The sequence below is a fragment of the Octopus bimaculoides genome, chromosome 10 (assembly GCF_046866305.1).
Source record: "Octopus bimaculoides isolate indiv1 chromosome 10, ASM4686630v1, whole genome shotgun sequence".
In the NCBI taxonomy this organism is placed as follows: domain Eukaryota; kingdom Metazoa; phylum Mollusca; class Cephalopoda; order Octopoda; family Octopodidae; genus Octopus; species Octopus bimaculoides.
In genome coordinates this window covers 68,303,948-68,322,511 of record NC_142937.1, presented here as the reverse complement: position 1 = coordinate 68,322,511, position 18,564 = coordinate 68,303,948, and the positions used below count along the sequence as shown (strand labels likewise).

Below are 18,564 nucleotides of genomic sequence, written 5' to 3'. Positions count from 1 at the left end.
GTTTAGAATGCTTTTTATGCATTGATATTGGTGATACATTTCCATCTTCAGTCTCTAGCTCCTTACAATCTTTGCAGCTGAAAGATCTGGCAACTTCTAAAAATCGAGATATCTCTAAATCGCTATGCTCAGCTTTTATAACCCAATAACAGCATGCTTCTTCATTTCTTGAGTAAGCTGAGGGTCTACCATTATTATTTTCTGAAACAAAGATTATATAGAGTTAGCAAAAAATGCAGCAAAACCCCAAAAAGGTATGTCTTCAAATACCTTACGCACCCTGTATATATATATATATATATATATATATATATATATATATATATATACTGATCTAACATCAAGCTGTTAGATCAGGTTATGAAAGTTACAGAGTGGGTCATAGCCCAACTAATTAGGGAGTGAATCAATTTAGATGAGAAGCAGTTTGGGTTCATGCCAGGTAAAAGCACTACTGATGCCTTATTTCTAGTGAGACAGCTGCAGGAGAAATACCTAGCTAAGGATAAACCTCTGAACCTGGCTTTCGTTGACATGGAGAAAGCCTTTGACAGGGTCCCCCGATCCCTTATCTGGTGGCCAATGAGGAAACTTGGGATAGAAGAATGGTTAGTGAGAGCTGTGCGAGCCATGTACAGAGATGCTGCCAGTAAGGTGAGGGTTGGAAATGAGTACAGCAATGAATTCCGGGTAGAGGTAGGGGTCCACCAAGGTTCCGTCCTCAGCCCCCTCTTATTTATCATAGTCCTCCAGGCAATCACAGAGGAGTTCAAGACAGGTTGCCCCTGGGAGCTCCTCTATGCTGATGACCTTGCACCAATTGCGCAGTCACTATCAGAACTAGAGAAGTTTCAGGTGTGGAAGCAAGGTCTAGAATTGATGGGCCTTAGAGTCAACCTAGCTAAAACCAAAATCCTAATAAGTAGGAAGGTAGATAAAACACAAACCCCTTCAGGTAGATGGCCCTGCTCAGTATGTAGAAAAGGAGCAGGTAGTAACTCTATAAGATGTACCAGGTGCAAGCTATGGACACATAAGAGGTGCAGCAACATCAAAGGCAGGTTAACTAGCAAGTTAGTTTTTGTTTGTGGCAGATGTTCAGGTGCAATAAAGACTGTAAACAAACAGGAAATAACTTCTATCTCATTCCAGGGTGAAAAACTAGAGGTAGTCGATAGCTTCCGCTATCTGGGCGACCAAGTTAGTAGTGGGGGTGGGTGCGCTGAAAGTGTAGCTGCTAGAATAAGAATAGCCTGGGCAAAGTTTAGAGAGCCCTTACCCCTACTGGCGACAAAGGCACTCTCACTCAGAGTAAAAGGCAGACTGTATGCGTATGAACAGCCATGCTACATGGCAGTGAAACATGGGCTGTAACTGCTGAGGACATACGTAAGCTCGCAAGGAATGAAGCCAGTATGCTCCGTTGGATGTGTAATGTCAATGTGAATACCCGTCAGAGTGTAAGTATCTTGAGAGAAAAGCTGAACATTAGAAGCATCAGTTGTGGTGTGGAAGAGAGACGATTGCGCTGGTATGGACATGTGGTGAGAATGGATGAGGATAGCTGCGTGAAAAAGTGCCACACCCTAACAGTTGAGGGAACCCGTGGAAGAGGTAGGCCCAGGAAGACCTGGGCTGAGGTGGTGAGGCAAGACCTTCGTACATTGGGCCTCACCGAGGCGATGACTACTGACCGAGACCTTTGGAAATGTGCTGTGCATGAGAAGACCCGGCAAGCCAAGTAAGATCGTTGCCAGTGCCCCTGGACTGGCTCTTGTGCGGGTGGCACATGAGATACACCATTTTGAGCGTGGCCGTTGCCAGTACCGCCTGACTGGCTCCTGTAGGATTTTCAAGATAATAACAATGATCTGTGTGTGCTTGTATATAAAATGTGCATAGTCTAGTGGTTAGTGTGTTGAACTCGAGATCTTGCAATTATGATTTTGATTCCTGGACCAGGCAGTATATTGTGCTCTTGAGCCAAATGCTCTATTTCACTCAGATATAAATGAGAAACCTTGCAATGGACTGGTATCCTGTTCAGGAGAAGGTTGTGATCTCAGTCACTTATATGCCATGGTAACCATTCCTAGGAGTCTAGGGACAGTAATGTCCAGGAATAGATGATGATGATGCATAGAAACACACCTTTAATCAGTCTGTCTGTTGTGACTGTTAAAATGAAACAACAGGATTTATAATTTTCAAACGTCAATCAATATCTTCTAGTTACTGTCCCCAACTGCAAGCATCAATGTTCAGATTTATGTCATATTCAACAACATCATTGTATCTACTACCCTAATTTCTTATGCCATTAAGCAACAATCTGTTGAGTGTTTGCCTTGTAAGGTGGATTTTCATTTTCATAAATACACACAAGCAAATATGCGCGCGTGCACACACACACACACAAGGGGGTAGTAAAAAAAAAATATACAGGAGGAGAAACAATTAAGATTTTATTCAATGTAATCCCCTCTCAGATTCACATTTATTACACGTGGTTCTTCAGTTTTACTAAGCCCTGTAAATGACCTCAGAATGTTGGGCCCCCCCAACCAGGCCCTTTGCAATGCCCTTAAAGCCAGGAAGTTTTCAGCACCTCCTTGTACACACACATAATTATAATCAAGGAGAATGGAGCAAACTTTAGGATTAGATCAAGGCTTACTACCCAAATTGTGTGTGTGTGTGTATGCCAAGATGGAAAACAGATATTAAATAATGATGGTTTCAGATTTTCTACCACTATTTATTATTGTTACTAAGTAACATATATATCTTTATCACCACACACACACACATATACTTACTTGGATGAAACAATGAAAGAGGAGGAGAGAGATAAAACAGATAGAAAATGGTGAAGAGGAGAGAAAGGATGAGAGAGAAAACAGTATAGAGTAGAGTTGCATCACGGAGATTAAGATAAACTTACTTGGAAATGTGTGGTGTTCAGTCAAATAATAATATAAATAATATATATATATATATATAAATATATATATATATGAGCATATATGGGTACAGGACATCACCAAATACAGAAACACATAAAATTTGGGATTTATAGAGAGTCAAAGTTGGGAACAAAAACAGGATAGTGGAGACATACAAGGAAACCGAACAAAGTCTCCACTGTCCTGTTTTTGTTCCCAACTTTGACTCCCCTTAAATCCCAAATTTTATTTTGGTACTTATGGGAGCAACTATCTTTGAAGACTCATATTGTCATTCAGTTTTCGAAATAAGGAGGAGATAAACAGCCAACAACTGTTGAAGGGTTGTTCGTTATGTTTCTTGTCCTGTTTTTCATTTGTTTCTCTCATTTGCGTATTGAACAGATTTGTTTCTGTATTTCATGTTGTTTACTGTTGGTGACACCCTGTACCCATATATGCATATATATTATTTATATTATTTGATTGACCACTATGCATTCGTTTCCAAGTAATTTTATCTTAATCTTTTTGATGTGACTCTACTCTATACTGTTTTCTTCCACATCATTTTCTCTCTCATCCTTTCTCTAATTCTCTTTTTCCCCTCTTCATCGTTTTCTCTCTCTCTTCTCCTCTTTCTCCTTTTATCTTTCTTGTTGCTCACATGTGAGCACCATCCCTCTTTCTTTTCTTTCAGGACTGTCCTAAGGACTGGATGTATCCTATCTCTTTCTTCTGTCTTTTCTCTTATCAAAGAAAATATTTCTCCAGCATTCGCTATTTTACCTTCATTCTCGTCTAATGACTCTTCATGTTTGCTTTCATTTGGTTTACTTGTATGTCTCCACTGTCATGTTTTTGTTCCCAACTTTGACTCTCCATAAATCCCAAATTTTATTTTGGTATTTGTGGGAGAAAGTGTCTTTGAAGACTCATATTGTCATTCAGTGTTCGAAATGAGGAGTAGATAGACAGCCGACAACTGATGAAGGGCCATTCTTTGTGTTACTTGTTCTGTTTTACATTTGTTTCTCTCGTTGTTTGCATTTTCAACTCATATATTCTGGTATTTCATGTTGTTCACTGTTGGTGACATCCTGTACCCATATATGCATATGTATATATATACATATATATATATATATATATACCGGAGTAAGCACATGTAATGTGCAACAAGGTGGAAAAAAGAGTACTCAAATACCAGAGATAGAGTAATATGCTTTATTTAAAAGCAGCAGAAATATAACAAAAAAACCGTTACTCTGAGTTTCAAGTTCCCATTCATCAGACAGTTTTGTTAGAAATGGAGAAAGGATAACAATGCAATCGAAAGTAATATAAAATTTAAAACATGGATTCGTTGTTTCAAATAAGGGCCATGGATTGGTCGTTTCAATTAACGGTCAATGATGCGTAATTCACAGACCAAATGAATTTAATACAGATTCATCCTATTAAAAAAATATCGAAGAAACCCTTAAATAGAAAAATGGGCTCCAAATACATATTATAGATAATTAATTATATTCGAATTAACGCATTAAAATCAAATCAGTAGAATAAAGTATACGCTGCATTCAAAATAAAAATTACAATAGCGTGTATGTATACAAGGCTATCCACAACATATATATATATCTATATATAAATATATACATCGAAATACACAGCTGCATACGCACAGACAATCTACGTATATAGGCCTATATTCACAAGGCACAGATATATACACAAGTTTGCGCATGGAAAACCTATGCACTGGTAACGACAATTGTATCTTAATCTATGGAGTGGAGGGGTAAAGAGTAACGTATTTATAATAACGTTAAATATGGGAAAGGGGGTGGCGGGGGGAATGTAGTTGTCATAAAAAAGGAAAAGGAGAAAGAAAGAGAATAAAGAAAGAAAGAAAGAAAGAAAGAAAGAAAGAGAAAAAAAGAAAGATAGCAAAGGAAGATGTGCCGAAACTGGCAGCTGGAGGAAGTTCGCTTTCTTGTACAAGCATGGAACCTGGCCAAAGGATCATCAGCAAATAATCTAATAGCCAAAAGCCTGGATAGGTACAATTTCCACAGGTCAATGGCTCAAATTGATCGAAAGAAACTGGAGGTCATTCGCTCCTACGAGATCGTGAAACCACACCTTGACCTCCTAGAAGGCATTATGAGAGACACAGACACAAAAAAGGACAGTGAAGACCCTGCACACTGTGCTCAGGCTCAAGAGGACCAAATGGACCACCGAGACAAGGCAAATGCCACCAGTGCTGTAGCCACTGCTGAGGGCTGCAATGGCCATGGTGAATACAGCCAACGCAGCACCACACCAAGCGACAGAGACAGGAGAGCAGACAAGAAAACGGTGAACACAAACACAAACAGGCTTCAAGCCCAAGCACGTCATACAGAGAAAAAGAAACAGATCTGTAAATTCTACCTAAATGGTACCTGCTGGCACGGGGAAAAGGGGCGAAACTGCAAATTTGCCCACCCCAAACACCACCAGCTAAACAAGGTAGATAACCACTTAAAACAATAAGTGGGAGCGCAGAAAAGGGAGACCAGAAAGCTTAACCCTACATACACATAATCCACTGAATACCAACAGGACTCACAAAGAGAGAAGTCCGTATATTCCTTCTGCTCCCAAAAAAAGGCTATATGCAGAGGCTGTACGAACTGCAGTAGCTGAGCAGCAAGCTTTTTTAAGCATGGCCCAGAAAATGGTACAACAGTTAACGTGGATGCAGAGGGTACAGAGTCAACACCACATGAACCATTATCCAAGACCACCACAGATGATGGATCAGGGATGGCCACCGCTAACACCAGGAACCCCTGCACAGATATCACACCCATATTCCTACTGAATATCCGGGGCCTATTACGAACAGGCGGCAAAGACAAGTTTCTATACTTGAAAGACCTAGTTACATGCAATCAAGCAATATGCATGGTGCTTACTGAAACGCATCTAACACCTAATATAGCAGATACGGAGATAAACATACCAGAGTATGCCGTGCTCCGAACAGACAGGAGGGATAGAAGTCATGGGGGAGTTGCAATGTACATCCGAGAAGATGTCACACCCCTACTACTCCTATCACACTCAAACTCTATCTGTGATACTTTAATAGTACACATAAAACAGATTGATGTAGTTGTATGCTCAACATACTGTCCACCAAATACCGCAAAGTAGGAGGGTAAATTTGAGGACAGCCTCAGACGCATAGAAGAGGTCTTGACAAATCTGAACCAACACATCAATATACTTTTCCTAGGCGACTTTAACCTCCCAAATGTTAAATGGCCTGAAGGTCACATCCTCTCTGGGATGTCACTGCATGAACAAAGCCAGGCAAAGTCTTTGTTAGAACTATCCCACATGCTCTTCATGGAACAAGTGATACTCCAACCAACTAGAGAAAGCAATATTTTAGATCTCTGCTTCACAAACAATGTGAGCCTAATCCATAATGTGAAAATAACGCCCACATCTCTCTCAGATCATAACATTATAGAATTAACTATGTATGGTCCTAGGCAACCCACTGACACCCACCCCACCAGGAGGACTCAAGCAATATCCAACCTGAATTTCCACAGGGCGGACTGGAAGTCAATTCGCAGAGAGATTCGAAATCAAAACTGGCATGACAGCCTTTCTATACAAGACAATGACTTCAAACTAAGTCATTTTATGTCAACTATACAAGACATATGCACCAAATACGTGCCATATAGAAAGACCAGCAAACATGCCAATAGAATTCCTAGAGACAGGAAAATCCTTATGAGACACAGAACAAAGGTCTCAAACCAGTTAAATAGAGAACTGGGGGATAGGAAAAGGGCTAAATTAAAACTAACACTGTTAGAAATAGAAAACAAGATTAAACTCTCCCATGAAAAGGAGAGAGCAGAGAAGGAGAAGAGAGCAGTAGAAAGCATAAAAACAAACCCCAAGGCTTTCTGTAGATTTGCAAAAGAGACTGCTACGGTACAGTATAAGATAGGACCCCTATTCCTGCCTAATGGCTCACTGACTGCGGATCCCACATGGATAAGTGAAGTGCTCAGTGCACAATTCAAGAGTGTCTTCACTTCTCCTCTGAGTCACATGCAGATAAAGAACCCAGCTGATTTCTTTGACAATAGCACTCAGCAGAAAAAGACTGCATCCATTACCTACATTGACATTGAAGAGGAAGATGTAATCGCTGCCATAAATGAAATGAGCTTAAATTCGGCAACTGGCCCCGATGGTTTCCCGGCTGTCCTCTTAAAGTCGTGTAAACAAGAATTAGCAGGACCACTCCGGATACTCTTCCAGAGTTTCCTTGCAAATGGTAAACTTCCCAAAAAGCTGAAGGAAGGCACCATATGTCCTATCCATAAAGGCGGAAGCAGAGCAGAGGCTGGGAACTACAGGCCCATCTCTCTGACTTCACATATTAGCAAAGTCATGGAACGAATTGTCAGAAAGAGATTGATTGCGTTCCTAGAAGAAAATGACTTGCTGAATGAGACCCAGCATGGTTTCCGTCCAGGTAGAAGCTGCCTCACGCAGCTCCTGCAGCATTATGACTGGGTCCTGAAGCAGCTACTTGACCATTCAAATGTTGATGTGATATATCTCGACTTTGCAAAAGCCTTTGACAAAGTTGATCATGGCTTGATATGTCACAAGCTGCGAAACCTTGGCATAACTGGTAAATTAGGAGAATGGCTGCATGACTTCTTGAATGGTAGAAGTCAGACAGTTGCAGCCAATGGAGAACTATCTAGGGAAACACAAATATTGAGCAGTGTTCCGCAAGGAACTGTCCTGGGGCCACTACTGTTCATAGTGGCCCTTCTGGACATGCCCACGGTCACTCGGAGAGCCACTGTCACTAGCTATGCTGATGACACAAAACTATCTCAGGCAATAAAGAATCCTGATGATATTGTAAGCCTACAGAGTGACCTAAATGCAATATATGAGTGGGCAGAGCAAAACAATATGCAGTTCAATGCGGAAGAATTTCAAGTACTGCGCTACAAGGCCACAAGTGCCTCCCAACTGGCATACACAGGACCTGAAATTACTGCAATCCCAGAACCACAAGCCGTGAGAGACCTGGGCATCAACATGTGTAGTGATGCATCATTTCACATGCATATTGTCAAGTTGACAGCAAAGTGCAGACAGCTGGCGGGGTGGATACTGAGGACATTCTGTACAAGGGATCAAAAAGTCATGTTGATTCTATGGAAGACATTTGTCCTGAGCCGCCTAGACTATTGCTCTCAGTTGTGGTCACCACACAGTGGCAAACGGACAGCAGAACTTGAGGCAATTCAGACGCACTATACAAAAAAGATCGCCACAGTCCGGCAGATGAACTACAGGGAGCGACTGCAGGCACTAGGTCTCTACTCCCTGGAATGCAGGCGGGAGAGATATGTAATAATATACATATGGAAAATACTGGAAGGACTGGTGCCAAACTTTGGCAGCAAGTACTACAGGAATGCCCGCACGGGTCGCCACTGCATGGTGCCAAAGGTGCCGTCCACTGCATCTCACATAAGAACAAGATACTGCAGCAGCCTCGGTTTCAGAGGACCTCAGCTCTTCAATGCCCTGCCAAAACATTTGAGAGACCTGCAAGACACGGATGTGGAGGTCTTCAAGACAAAACTCGATGCTTTCCTCTCCACGATACCAGACAAACCAATGGCTCGAAATGAGACACAGTTTAGGGCAACGATGTCAAATTCTCTTATACACCAGATGTGCCATCAAAACTCTTGATCGGACTATATCAGGTGCAGGAGAAGAGCCATGCAAGGAACGTGAAGAGAGCAAAGCATAAAGACAGAAAATCACGGTGGTGCTCCAGCATGACCACAGCCACTTGGCTGAAACCCATAAATAAATAAATAAATAAATAAAAATAATATATATATATATATATATATATATATAAATAATATATATTTTGACAAAGTGGATCATGGTGTGATATGCCACAAACTGCGTGATCTTGGCATAGCTGGAAAACTTGGAGAGTGGTTACATGACTTTCTGAAAGATAGAAGTCATGCAGTAGTGGCTAATGGAGCCACCTCTATGAAAACACAAATAATGAGTGGTGTTCCACAGGGCACTGTCTTGGGACCATTGCTTTTTATAGTCGCACTGTCAGATATGCCTTCAAGTGCCCGGATAGCCACTCTTCCAAGCTACGCAGACGATACAAAAGTTTCGCAGAAAATACAGAACTCCAGTGATGTTGCACACCTGCAGCAGGAATCGGACTCAGTTCACAGATGGGCTGAGGACAATAATATGCAGTTTAATGCTGAAAAATTCCAAACCCTGCGCTACCAACGTCCAAAACTACTGGTCCACAGGGAATTTCAATCCCAGAGCCTAAATGTGTGAGAGACCTGGGTATCGACATGAATGATGATACCTCTTTCCAAGTGCACATTACCAGGATGGCAACAAAGTGCAGACGATTGGCTGGATGGATCCTGAGAACATTCAGAACCAGAGATAAGGAAACCATGATGATCCTCTGGAGGACATTCGTGCTCAGCCGCTTGGATTACTGCTCACAGCTGTGGTCACCCACCAGTCTGAAATTAACAGCAGACCTTGAAGCAATCCAGCGGAGATTCACAAAGAAGATTGTCTCTTTGCAACTGCTCAGCTACTGGGAAAGGCTGAAACAGCTAAGACTACACCCTGGAGAGAAGGCAGGAGAGGTATGCAGTAATATACATCTGGAAGATCCTGGAAGGAATTGTGCCAAATTTTGGCATTGAAGGCTACAGAACGGGATGACACTGCATAGTGCCAAAGATCCCAGCGATGCCATCGTGCTTCAGGACCAGTTACTGCAACAGCTTGGGATTCAGGGGCCCACAGCTTTTTAATATTCTCCCAAAGAGCCTGAGGAATCTGCACAAAGTAGATGTAGGAGTTTTTAAATCAAAGCTGGACCTCTTCCTATCGAGAGTCCCAGATGAACCTACCTCGCAGCAGGAGGTGCAAATGAGGGTTGCTAAATCAAACTCCATTCTTCACGAAGTGCCACATATTGTAAGAGGCTCCCTGTAATAACAGTGTAGCAACATGGTGGTGCATCAGCATGGCCGCAGCTCTAAGCTGAAACTATATAAAAAAAATATATATATATATATAATATAATATAATATATATATATATATATATATATATATATATACATATATATATGATATATATATATACATATATATATATATACATATATATATTATATATATATATACATACACACACAGAGTACTTCAATATTATAGATATTAGATTAGATTAGACATTGGTATCCATGAATGTGACTGTATATGTTTTAAACATAAAAATATGCTTTTGTCCAAAAAACATGCTCTCAGTTTCTTATTGTGTTGCTGTATTAATAATTCCTGAAGAATTGTCAAGCTAACCCAACTATACAGATAAATAAACCCTAATCTACTGAAAATGGGTATTCCCTATAATCGTGAACTTTTCCTTGTTTGGAATATTTTCTTAATGCCCTATGTTTTAAGAGGAATTTTGCTATTATTGCTAGCATGTTGATTGACTGCTTGAAGGTTACTTTGTTGGTTTAAGCTCACAATGTTGAGTAGGTAAAAATCTTATCAATACAGCAGATGTAACAGCAAGAAAAACTGCTTACCAGGTAATATGGTCCAAATTGAAGGAAGGGAACCAGCAGGTATGATATATATAGTATCCAACTTCATAAGGGCCTTATTGACTATACTCACACCTCTAGAACCCTGTGCATGAGATGCATTGTTTTCTTACCAATACAATTTTTTCCAACACTCCTCTCATATAACAACAATAAATAATTGTTACAGTTCATTCACCAATTTTTCTCACTTTACTATTTCAGCTCCATGCTCTGCGTCTCCACCAAATATTGACAATGGTCGGCGAGTTTACATCGGGTGGAAACATGGAGATCGAGCAAAATATATGTGTCTTCAAGGTTTCCGTCTTCGTGGAGACAAATACATGACATGCCAATATGGGCGGTGGAAAGGTTCTAGACCGTACTGTGAAGAAAGTAAGTATCCTTTTCTCATCTCACTTCCCCTCTCTCTCTCTCACGCACACACATTCATGTATACGTGTGTGTGTGTGTGTTGTAAATAAGTTTGCTTCACAACCACATGGCTTGAAATTCAGAGCCAGAGTTGACATTTCAAGCAAATGTCTTTAATGAAACCTCAGATCAACCAAAGATTTGTCAGTGAAATGGAAACTGTGAAGAAGCCTGTTGTATGCATATCTATGAGTGCCACAAATCGACCTCATCATATATAAGCACAGGCATGTGGTTAAGAAGTTTGCTTCCCAACCACATGGTTTGGGTTCTGTCCCACTTCATGGTACTTTGCATAAGTGCCGTGTACTACAGCCCCAGGACAACCAAAGTCCCATGAGTTGATTTGGAGCATGGAAACTGAAAGAAGCCCATCATGTGTGTGTGTGTGTTAATATATATCTATTAATGTCTTTTTGTCTTGATAGCACATGATGGTTGTAAACAAGTGCCACTGTAAATCAAGAGATGCCCATTTTTAATATCCTCTTAAAACATGTCTATGGCAAATACTATCCTGCTATGAAACTACTGAGTTGGCTATGAGCAAGGCATCCTACTATAGAAAATTTGCCTCAAGGAACTCTGTCTAATTTGTGCAACTTTGGAATAGTGAATGTTAAAGCATTTTTATATATATGAAATTATGTAAAAAGCATTGATGTGGGTACTAAAGTCACATACAAAACACCCAGTTCACTTTTTCAGGTGGTTGGTGTTCAGAAGTGCATCCAGTTGTAGAAACCAAGCCAAAACAGACAATGGAGCATTGTATGCCTCTTGGCTGGCCTTGCTAGCTCCTGTGAAGCTGTCCAACGCATACCAGCATGGAAAACAGAATTTCACTGTTGTTGTTGTAGTTATTGTTGCAGCTCAATTGCGTAAAACATTATCAGTATCACATATCATTTGGAAAACATCACTTCAAAGACATATAGTGTAAAATAATACCGAATACCACACCTGGAGGTGGATGTGAGCAGCTGATACCAATATCTCACTGCTTATCAATGCCATGTACTTACGTAGCTTTCAAAATTGTTAGCCTGAAGTACATATATATTTGTATATGTATGTATGTGTGTGTGTGTGTGAGTGAGTGTGTAAAAATTATTCGCTGATTTAGAATTGCATCACAAGTAGAATAAATACAAATCTTATCATTTTCTTAGAGGGGAATATTTGATGGAGATTTACTGCTTACAAGGAAATATAGTTTGAGTTGGTTTAAGTAGAAGGGAAGTTATCAGAGTTTCCATGTACCTTACTGAAATCAGGTGTTACTCACCTCAAAGACACTTGCTAAGGTGCCAAGCAGTATGCCTGTACTTGGAACCATATGATTATGAAGCAAATCTCTTAAACACAGCCATGTCCACACAAAAATAATCTTAAAAGGTAATAAGCCTTTCTACTAAAGGGCAGCACCTGAAATTTTGTGGTTGGGGGCTAGTCTATTACATCAATCCCTGTACTTGACTCAAAAAGATGAAAGGTATTGTTGACCTCAGCAGGATTTGAACTCAGAATGTAATGATAAGGGAAATGAGGCTAAGCATTTCTCTCTGGCATGCTAACAATTCTGCCAGCTTGACATCAAATCTAAAAAAAGTAATGTTAGTAAACAAAAAAATGTAAATGACTGTTTTTATGCATTTAACCCTTTGGAGATATATGTAACTTATACTGTATTTTGTGATGTCAAAGACTGTTTGTGTAAAAAAAAAAAACAACTTTGAGAATTACTAAACATATATGTATGTTTGTATGCATATTTATGTATTTGTTTGCATCTATGTGTGTGTACATCTGTGCATGTTTCACTGCTTCTCTAAAGTTTACAATCCGTATTAATATACCAATGTGTGTGTGTGTGTGCATGCATCTATGTATGTATGTTTGTGTGCATCAGTGTGGAGTTTGCAGTCTGTACAGAACTACAAATGTTGGCACTTGTTGGCATTTCCTGTCAAATCATTGACATTCAATAGCTCTGTCTGTACTTTTAAATCTTACTGGAATATATATATATAAACTTGTACTTGAAAAAATGTTGGTGACAGGAAGAACATCTTGCTGTAAGATCATGCCACAAATAACTTACCATTTAACTTATGGCAAAATAAATATTTCTTCTGTGGAACATTATCACATCAAATAAAATCTGGTACTTTATTAAACTGATTCTGTTAAGTGTGGAATATAATGAATAATTTCTTTTCAAAGCTGAAGCAATTGAAGCAGTGGTATATACATATGCATAACTACACAAATGTGCACATACAAACATATATGCACTCACATTCTAATGCATGCACATACATATGTATGCTCACGACACTTTCAAGCATTCACTCACTCACATTCTCTTGGGTATGCACCCTCTCCTTTTCTCTCCCGTGTGCACTCACTTTCTCACACTCTAAGTGAGAGAGTGTGACATACTTTCACTTGGGAGATGACGGGTGTGCACACACATTAGAGTGCATGCAAGTCTGACTGTATGTGTATGTGAACTGACTGTATGCATGCAAGTCTGTGTGAGTGAGGATGCACGTGAGAGTGCACATATAAGCATGCACCTATATACTCATGTGCATATGAGCATGCATACACATTCAAGCACATATAAACACATTGTCTCTTCTGCTCTCTTCTATTCATTCTATCTCTCACTCATTCTCATCCTATTACTCTCTCGCACTATCACTCTCTAGCTTTCCTGTTTGTTCCTCTTTCATACACCTACTCACCTTCACTTGCTCACTCCTCTATTTCTCTCCCTTTCACTCATTCCTCCTTCTCTCACAGTCTTCCTTTTTTGTCTCACTTTCTTCTCTCTCGTTCCCTCATTCCCTCCCTTGCTGTCTTGTTCTTCCCATTCCTCTCCCTCCATCTTAAAATCTACATCTACCAGATTCCCCTCCAATATTTATTGGCCTGAGTCTAGCTATTTAGTTTGACATTTGTTCAAGAAGTTATACTGTGGGGTTGAGCTTCAAACCTTATGTTTGAGAAGCAAGCTTCTTAACACAGAGGTGCCTGCAGCTAATTTACACACCATTGAAAAAAAAAAAAATTGTTTACTTGTTTCAGTCATGCTGGAGCATGACCTTGAAATGTTTTTTTGAACAATTCGACCTCAATGCTTATTTTTAAGCCTAGTACTTATTTTATCAGTCTCTTTTGCTGCATTTCTATGTTACGGGGATGTAAACACACCAACATCAGTTGGCAAGTGGTGATGGGAGGGCAAACACAGACACAAAGGCACACACACACACACACACATAAATATATATATATATACACACTATGGGCTTCTTTTAGTTTCCGTTTGCCAGATCCACTTATATGGCTTTGATTGGTGTAAGTTTAATTCACACATACAGAGTGCTAGCTGAAGTTTATAGGTTTGTGCTCTAGTTGCTCACAGTTTCAGTTTATTGTTTTGAGGTAATGACTCAAAATTATTGAAGGTGAAATATTTTAATATTTAATTTGACCTGTTTAACTTTTTGTAATTCCTTGCTAATTGATTTTATTTTATTTTTATTTTGCAGTATTCTGTCCTAATCCAGGATCATTGGCAAATGGTAAAATATATAAAAAAGGACATTTAGGAAATTTTGTGTTTAAACCATATATTGTTACTATACGACACGGTGACCGGTTAATGTATGAATGTGAACGTGGCTATGAATTACTTGGTCCAACTGGTGCCACCTGCGTTGATGGCCAATGGAGCCCTGAAGATAGGCCCTTATGCAAACAAAGCTCCCATCCAGCTTTGCAAAAGCTATGGAAGCCCATCGAAGAGGGTCCTTTGAATTATTAAGCCAGATCTGGATTGGAAATTATCACAGAGAGATGCCACATATTATGGAATGGAAACAGGAAAAATTATTTAAAACAAAAATCCATGCTTAGAATGGTGTAGAAACTAAACACATGTAGATAAAGAAATGTACCTTCACATACCATGTCTACCAAGAAGGAGTTAGAAAAGCTGCTCACACAAAACATCATTGAAGGTTTGTTGTGAGCAATGTTTTGGGCCTGGCAAAAAGATTAAGTCACATAATCATATTACTAATATTCTTTGTCTTAATCATATTCTGAACAGTTTTGCAATGGCTGCTTTGTTATGATACAAAGTTGAACAAGGAATTGAAGATTATTTTGCGGTTATAATTGAAATAAAAAAAAATGAGAGTAGACATTACACTCTAAAGTTGGTTAAACAGATAAAAATTAAAAACAAGAAAATTCTCTAAAGAAAGACTGAGATGAGAGTTTCTCAAAAAAAAAAAAATAATAAATAAAAAAATAAAAAACTAGAAATGGTCTCTAAGATAAAAGTGGCTGAATTTGGTATAGATTTTTTTTTTTTTAATGGATTGAAGTTTATTTTATCCAAAATATATATGTGACAAGATTGTTGTAGAATGAAGTTAACTATGGAATATTCAAAAGAATATATTGACAGAAATAAAATGGGTTCTTCCAGATACGATCCTGTGAAGAAGAGCACAACGAAGACGAACCAATTTTTTTTATTAAAAAGATTTACATAGAGAAAGTCAAGCAAAAGAAATGAAACAAAAATTATACAAGAACGCTTGCATGATTCGATATTTGTACGAAATCAATATTTCCTGGTTAAAAGATTTCCAAAGAACTACAAAACATATTGTATTCTTGTGGATGAGATGAAAATCATTGATGTTCTTCTAAAAAAAGAATAAGGATTATGTCAAGGGTGAATAGAACCTAACCACATGTCTTTGGCATCGAATGGTTTGTTCTTTGGTAGAATATACCAGCTCCGTGAAAATTTGGGACTTCAGAAATGTTGAGAAAATCATCTGAATCTGAAACCCACACCCAAACGTGAGAGCTTGCCAAAATGAAAAGAGAATATGGACAAATACGGAAAAAAAAAAAAAAATACATATATATATATATGCGTATATATATATATACATACATTGACTGCAAAATTAATAAAGACATGTGGCCATAATTAATATAAGAAATGGAAGAATCAAAGACAGACGAAATAAACACTCACCTGGAGTTGTCCAAATATCCATTTCTGAACAAAAATAATATCAATCAATAGAAATGCATTTTTTTATGCATCAGTGTGTATGCATGTGTGTGTGTGTGTGTGCATGTATGTGTGTATATATACATACATAACACTTATGTAAATGTACACATGTGTATATATGTTTATGTGTATATTATATACATATGTAACGTTTAAATATACTTGTATGAGTGAGTATATATATATATACACATACACACACATACATGAACTGTGTGTCTGCATTAATACACACACACACTCACATACACACACACATGCATAAGACTACATTTACATGTATTGTTATCCTACACAGACAAACACTATGTTATTTTTTTTTCCTGTCATGCCATTTATATTATTAAAATCATTACACTAACTTCTTACATATAATAACACATATGTAAACATATTGTTAACCCATACACATCACTATTATTTTAACTCTACAAATAATGACTCACTATATCTACCCCCACCACATATGTTTGCACTTAAAGAATTAAGCGGCTAAACGCATGCACACACACACATTGCATACATACACATATATGTATGTGTGGGTACATATATATATATATACACACACACACACTTACACATGTTTATAGCAACAGATGGGAGGAAAAATACTCAATACATGATGTAGAGTATAAGTATTCAGTTGAATCACACACACATGACCTACACAAAGCAAAACGAATTGTGTGTGCATGCACGTACACACACACACACACAAACATATTCTATATAATGGATCATATAAATGAACAGTAGCCAAGTTATTAAATGGATTCTACTTGATTTATTATTATAGCAGAAACACTAATGACATTGTTGGTTTAGAGAGTCGTCGTGTCTCTATATATATATATATATGTATATATATGGGTGTGTGTAGAAATATAAACTTTTGTACACATTTATGGATATATACATATGTATATTTATGTATATTATATATAAATATATGTGTGTGTATGTATTATCCACATTATGGAAGCAATTGCATTCCTGAAAATATTAAAACAAAATTTCATAATGTTAATCTTGTCTCCCATTGACTTTCATATTACAGAATTCCACATTATGGTAACGTTTTCAGGCACATGGCTTTTCCATAATGTGTGAATCGCTTGAGCATGTGTGTGTGTGTATATATATATATATATAAATACACATGCATGTGTGTATATGTGTATTCATGTGTTTGCATATATACATATGTATATAAAGATATGTTTGTATGCATGTATACAAATATGTATATGTGTATATGTATATACACACACATAAGGTAAGAAGAGTGAGAACATGGGAGAACTAAATTTTCATATATACATTGACAGACACACACATGCATATCTGTGTGTGTATATTAGCAATCATAAAATATAGATGCATGTATATGTCCGTATATATTTTGGCATATTCAAACGCACACGCAATATATACCTGACTGTTTACGAAGAAATGAATTATTTGGTAAGATTATAATAGAGCTGGTAATTGAGAAATACAAATATGGGTAAATTATATACACACCTTATTTGTGTGTGTATATATATGTAAGAATATTTATGTATATGTAGTTTTGTGAGTGTGTGGGCATAGGAATGTGCTTAAATGCTTATATGCATACATATATATATATATATATATATATATATATATACATAGATATTTCTATGTATAGACATATGCATACATATGTATATATTTACACATACACACACACACACACACACACACATATATATATATAAACAAATATATGCAAATATATATAGACTGACATATACACTCACACATGTGTATGTATACACACATATTGTCATATATGTATATTTACATTAATAATCATATCTCTAAATATACAAACAGCAATTTCTATGTACATAAAAAAAATAGCCAGACAAATCCACACACATGTTCACATACACAGACACGCACTCACATGCATAGACTGTGTATAAGACAGACAACAATCCTATGCTGTCCGTGCAAAAGGTTTGTCCATTAACTAACTGGTGTCCAAGCACTGTACATCTTTTTTTTTTTTAATATTTCATTAGCCTTTATATTTCTTTCTAATTTTCCCCGTTTCTCTTCTCTCACACCACTACTGTCTTATTGACACATCCTATCGACCTTGCCCCGTTATTTCATTTTCTCAGTTTGTGTGATAGCTAAAAATTTGAAAGAGATAGACAAATACACTGGATTGTTATTTGGGTGTGGCGGGGTGGGCAGACAGATAGTGTTAATCATATATTCCTTCTTTCTTTTACAATTTAAACCTGGAAGTGATGGCGAAAGTTATTGTATGGATCAACTTGCTGATGCTGCTTTAGCTG

At 38.0% G+C, this 18,564-nt stretch overlaps 1 protein-coding gene across 1 annotated transcript in view; it reads left to right on the top strand.

Moving 5' to 3' along the window:
- LOC106883993 (protein lev-9) overlaps positions 1-16,060 on the top strand; it is a 693,982-nt gene extending 677,922 nt beyond the window's left edge. The window contains exons 16-17 of the mRNA XM_089358252.1: positions 10,897-11,070; positions 14,673-16,060. Coding sequence (XP_089214378.1) covers positions 10,897-11,070; positions 14,673-14,947 — 449 coding nt within the window. The 3' untranslated portion in view covers positions 14,948-16,060. The remainder of the gene's footprint in view (positions 1-10,896; positions 11,071-14,672) is intronic.
- Positions 16,061-18,564: the final 2,504 nt, after the last annotated feature.